The sequence below is a fragment of the Stenella coeruleoalba genome (assembly GCF_951394435.1).
Source record: "Stenella coeruleoalba genome assembly, chromosome: 20".
NCBI classification, from domain to species: Eukaryota; Metazoa; Chordata; class Mammalia; order Artiodactyla; family Delphinidae; genus Stenella; species Stenella coeruleoalba.
In genome coordinates, this window is record NC_137166.1 from 36,863,956 (window position 1) to 36,870,087 (window position 6,132).

General features: G+C 38.3%; 1 protein-coding gene across 1 annotated transcript in view; it reads left to right on the forward strand.

The window, feature by feature from the left end:
- Nucleotides 1-3,600, forward strand: part of VPS35 (VPS35 retromer complex component) — a 41,790-nt gene extending 38,190 nt beyond the window's left edge. Inside the window, exons 14-17 of the mRNA XM_079906594.1 lie at nt 214-393; nt 901-1,140; nt 1,851-1,994; nt 2,636-3,600. Coding sequence (XP_079762720.1) covers nt 214-393; nt 901-1,140; nt 1,851-1,994; nt 2,636-2,815 — 744 coding nt within the window. The 3' untranslated portion in view covers nt 2,816-3,600. The remainder of the gene's footprint in view (nt 1-213; nt 394-900; nt 1,141-1,850; nt 1,995-2,635) is intronic.
- Nucleotides 3,601-6,132: the final 2,532 nt, after the last annotated feature.

The window sequence follows — 6,132 nt, forward strand, 5'->3', positions numbered from 1 at the left end:
GCAAAGCCAGTGACTTCAAATGGATGTTTTGAGAAGACATCCTGCTTGATTTCCTTGTGTACTCCACAGATGAGACAGAAGATAGCAGGAAAACTGTGAACTCAATTTTAACACTTTTCCTGTTTGTTCTATAGACATTTTGTATAAAATGAATATTCTTAAGCAAGTTAATCTTGAACTTAAAGTAATTTAAACTATTTTTTTTTGTTTTAGGATGACAAATGGGAAAAGAAATGCCAGAAGATTTTTTCATTTGCTCACCAGACTATCAGTGCTTTGATCAAAGCAGAGCTGGCAGAATTACCCTTAAGACTTTTTCTTCAGGGCGCTCTAGCTGCTGGAGAAATTGGTTTTGAAAATCATGAAACAGTAGCATATGAATTTATGTCCCAGGTGTGATCTGCTCTCTTTCTGGGATGTTTAATCCGTTTGCTCTGTTCAGTCACCTGTCTGTAGTTAATGGTGGTGGTGCACGTGGATTTACTCTTCACTGAATTTATAACTACCCCTTTCTCACCATCTTGATGGGAAATACTATGCTTCTTAACACTATAGTTTTATTGACTGGTTTGGAGCAGGAAAATTGATCAGTTATTGGGTGCTAATGAGATTGAAGATTTTCCAGTGGGTTATGGTAAAAACTGTTTCATGGGGGAAAAAAATTCCTTTGTTATTCATTTTGGGAACCCTGGATTAAACAAAAGTTAAAACAAGTTTCTTCGTTGCAACTTGTCAGCATCTTTGTCTTGTGCCTCTCCAAGCGAGGGCACTGCGTATTCTGATCTGAACCATATTCTGATCTGAATGACTCACAGGATGGGGCTTTGATGGGAAATACTTTGGAAAATGCTCTAGTAGATGGTTGGTTCCTAAAGGTCACTTCTGCTTTGTGTGTACCAGGCATTTTCTTTGTATGAAGATGAAATCAGTGATTCCAAAGCACAGCTGGCTGCCATCACCTTGATCATTGGTACTTTTGAGAGGATGAAGTGCTTCAGTGAAGAAAATCATGAACCCTTGAGGACTCAGTGTGCTCTTGCTGCATCCAAACTTCTGAAGAAACCTGATCAGGGCCGAGCTGTGAGCACCTGTGCACATCTCTTCTGGTCTGGCAGAAACACAGACAAAAATGGGGAGGAGGTAAGGTGGGAGGTCATTCCTAACCAACAGTGTTAGAGGAGAGGGGATCATTGATAGGGAACGGCTGCTGGGGCCTTTTGCCTTGGAGGTGAAACATGTGCAGTGCTTGGAAACCTGACAAAGAATATTGCTTTGTTTTGTTAAAAGAAACGAAATGGACAGTAACATATAGAGTTACATCCTGTGGTGAAGCCTCCACTTTGAGGATTTTGTAACATAGCAAGTTTGTACCACTATCTTTAAAAAATATACAAAACACATAAATATAAAACATTTAACATATAAATATATAAAACAAATAATATATTTGTTTTAAAATATAGCTTTGTGGGCTTCCCTGGTGGTGCAGTGGTTGAGAGTCCACCTGCCAATGCAGGGGACATGGGTTCGTGCCCCGGTCCGGGAAGATCCCACATGCCGTGGAGCAGCTGGGCCCGTGAGCCATGGCCGCTGATCCTGTGCGTCCGGAGCCTGTGCTCCGCAACGGGAGAGGCCACAACAGTGGGAGGCCCGCGTACCGCAAAAAAAAAATAAAATAAAAAAATAAAAAAAAATATAGCTGTGTACTTTAAAAAATGAAGAGGATTTAAATTGGTTTTGTCCTTTTAAAATATGAAAGAGCCACTGTAGTGTGTTTATTTCTTTGTGTGAAATGGGACATTTGTGATTCATTAATCTCTTTAATACTCCCCTCACTCCCTTTATTCTAGCTTCACGGAGGCAAGAGGGTAATGGAATGCCTAAAGAAAGCTCTAAAAATAGCAAATCAGTGCATGGACCCCTCTTTACAAGTGCAACTTTTTATAGAAATTCTGAACAGATATATCTATTTTTATGAAAAGGAAAATGATGCGGTAAGTGAATAATAAATTGCTGTTAGTGAACTATTTTCCTTTCCTACTCTTAGATTTGATACATACAAAAGTTTATCATCCTGATACTTTTCTTTTTTGTTTACAAGGGTCAGAGTTTGGAGAATCTACCTAGTGGTCTCTTTCATTCTCTAAAATTCTTCTCTGTCTATATAGATGCATCTTACAGAAGAGCTTATTATGTGCAAGAAAATTCTTATCTCTTTTGTTTATGAATATTTTATAAAATAGTCACTCCCTGTTTAAAAAATAAAAAATAATTTACAAATGCTGAATAGTAGGCTGATTTGTCATCCCATAAAAGTGTAGAATAATTCCCAAATAAAGGATGGATCAATATTTGTAGGTTAAATAAAATTTTGCTTTTGTTCTTTTACTGGTTCATGATTTTCTGTATTTCCATTAAGTTTTTTTTTTTTTTTCGGTTGTTGTTTTGGATGAATGTCCAATAGTTGTTGCTCAAACCAGGAATCATGTTCTCATCTCTTTTTTTTTTTTTTCTTTGTTTTCATAATCTGGTAACTGCTGAGAGTAACACAAGCTCCTCAAAACATTTTTATTAAATTACGTTATTTTTTGTGTGTGTGTGGTACATGCTTGATGGTAAAATTGTTCTTTTGTAGGTCACGATTCAGGTTTTGAATCAGCTTATCCAAAAGATTCGAGAAGACCTCCCAAATCTTGAGTCCAGTGAAGAAACAGAGCAGATTAACAAACATTTTCATAACACACTGGAGCATTTGCGCTTGAGGCGGGAATCACCGGAATCTGAGGGGCCAATTTACGAGGGTCTCATCCTTTAGAAAGGAGCCAGGCTCACCATCCTCCTTTCCATGTACATCCAGTAAGGGTTTTATTATACTAGGCTTCCCTTCCATAGATTGTGCCTTTCAGAAATGCTGAGGTAGGTTTCCCATTTCTTACCTGTGGTGTGTTTTACCCAGTACCTCCAGACACTCACCTTCAAGACCTTAATAAAATTATTCACTTCATAAGTGTTCAGGTCTGTCTGATCACCCTAAGTAGCATGATTGATCTGCTATTTTAAATTCCTGCGATCTGTTTAAAAAAAAACAAACAAAAAAAGCCAAAAAAACCCCACTTATCTCTGTGACTAATGAAGCTCTCCTTCCTTTTTTTCTGTTTTGTTTCATTGTTGAGTGTGTAATTTCCTTCATTACTTGGGAGTACTAACCAGAAAGTGTCTGTCTCTCTGTTCTGAGATTAATTTAGAGGAAAGGAATACTGTTTGTGAAATTCAGCTTGGGCTTCTCCTGAAATGCAAGATAAGGCCATGTGTAATATTTTCCCTAAAATTAGAGTATATTAATGCATGTTTGAGAATTTTAAAGCACCATGGTCTAAACCAGAAGCTATATTTTGCATATTTGGACTCAGCCATCCATTAAGAACTTAGGTTGTCCTCTGGACATATTTATCAAAATAATTTTGTTCTAAATAGTATAAAATAGAAAATTTGTGATCTATATAATTTATGTATAACCTTCATTGTTGTAAATTTAGGGGGAAATGCATCATACAATTATGATTTTTTTTTTTTCACCAGTGAAACAATAAAAGTTGCTATTAACAATTTTGGACCTTCTTCCTTTCACACTACCTTAATTCATAAAAGGAACTAGTAGAATGTATATGGAGTTTATTGTATATTCTCAACATTCACAACACTCACTTGTTCAACTGTTCACTTGTTTTAAACACTTATTGAGCAGGACACCATCTACTCTTTTAGTCATATTTACTCATTTGCTTTCTTCAGCCTTACTCTTCTTTCCTAGGAATGATACCTCCACATAAACTCCCAAAAGCCTCCCACCTATATTAGTTATCTATTGTGTGACAAATTATCCCAAAACTCAGTGTCTTAAAACAGACATTTATCTCACAGTTCTCTGGATCAGCAATTTGGGAGTTTAGCTGGGAATAAAATGGATTGATAGGATAGTGTGTGCAAATTTGGTAAAATTACATAAGCTTGAGCCACAATGATTTTAAGCCTTAAATAGGATACATCCACAGGAGATGGGTGTTACAAAACGCTTTTTGTCAACTATTTTTACCTTCCTACACATCCCCTGGACCAATGATTTTCAAGCTTTATCAAACATACAAATCACATGAGGGTCTTGGTAAAATGCAGATTCTGGAATTCACCAGGTCCGGGGTGGGGACCAAGAGTGTATATTTCGAATAAACCCCCAGGTACCCCCCCCCCCCCACACAACATATTGCCAGTCCAGGGACCACACTTTGAATAACAATGCCCTAGATGGAAATTCCATAGACGTTTTTTTCTTAAATAAATTTTATTTATTTATTTATGGCTGTGTTGGATCTTCGCTGCTGCTCACGGGCCCTCCCTAGTTGCTGCGAGCGGGGGCCATTCCTCGCTGCGGTGCGCGGGCTTATTGCGGTGGCCTCTCTTTGTTGCGGAGCACAGGCTCCAGGCGCACAGGCCTAGTGTTTGCAGCACTTGGGCTCAGTTGTGGCACACGGGCTTAGTTACTCCGCAGCATGTGGGAATCTTCCCGGACCAGGGATTGAACCTATGTGCCCTGCATTGGCAGGCGGATTCCCAACCACTATGCTACCAGGGAAGTCCCCATAGACAACATTTTAACAGTACTTGGAATAACTTATTTCATTTGTTTCTTAGATGGTTCTCACGTTTCCTTGTGGCAAACACTAAGAAGGGGGTGACAGTGTCCTAGAGAAGTGTTTGTGACTGTCTATCCTTTGTGGAGTATAGGGGCTTAGGCAATCCAGTACAGGAGGCATTTCTGTCATGTGTACTATATGACAGTGGATCTTGGCTTTCCCAGGGCACAGCAATTTAATGAATGCTTTTCGGAAACTCAAGTGTTAGAGCAAGTCGGTACAGAATAGTTAGCTGAAATCAGCTACCGGAGCCAGAAGGACATCTCATAGAGTAGTGGACATCAATCCCATGACAGGCAGTTCAGAGGATCATGAGCAAAATGTAGGGGGCCCATGTGGGATCTTCCTGGACCAGGGATCAAACCCATTTCCCCTGCATTGGCAGGCAGATTCTTAACCACTGTGCCACCAGGCAAGTCCTGGAATGTTATCTTTTAAGGAGTTGTCTTGTTGATTCTAGGAGAATGTTGCTCTTTATGGTTGAGCATGTATTTCTGCCAAGGAGGGAGGTTTAGTCAATGCATAATGCAGATACACAATGCGCAGTAGGAGAGAGTGAGGAGGCCAAAGGGCAGGAAAATATTATATGTAAATTTTTTCTTGTCTTGCTATAAGATATGAATTTTATTTCACAATACTCATGTCCTGATTTGCTTATTGATGAATGCTACAAACGTTTATTGTGCACTGATTATGTGCCAGATACTGAGCAATGCACTAGGAGTTAGTGATAAGAAAGCAAACATGTTTCTTGCCCTCATGGAGCTACTGTTTAAAAGGGAGAAAGGAATAACAGAGAAGTGTAAATTGTGATAAATCTTATATAGGAAAAATGCAGGAGACTATTCAGTATTACTTTGATATCAAAACCAGACAAAGGCATCACAAGAAAAGAAACCTACAGAAAATGTCTTATAAATATGGATGCAAAGATCCTCAACAAAATACTAGCAAATTGAATCCAGCAGTACATAACATGGATAACACCATGGCCAAGTGAGGTTTATCCCAGGGATGCAAGATTGGTTTAATATTTAAAAATCATTAATGTAATACACCACTTCAATAGAATAAAGGACAAAAGCCACATGATTATCTCAAGAGACATAAGAAAAGCATTTGATAAAGTTCAACACCCCTTCTTGATAAACACTCAGTAAAATAGGAATAGAAGGCAACTTCCTCAGCCTGATAAAGTCAGGAAAAATCCACAAGTAAGATTATACTTAATGGTAGAAGAATGGATGCTTTCTCCCTAAGATCAGGAACAAGACATAGATGTTAGCTCTTGCAATTTCTTCTCCTTTTTCATTTCTAATTCTATTGATTTGAGTCTTCTCCCTTTTTTTCTTGATGAGTCTGGCTAATGGTTTATCAATTTTGTTTATCTTCTCAAAGAACCAGCTTTTAGTTTTATTGATCTTTGCTATTGTTTCCTTCA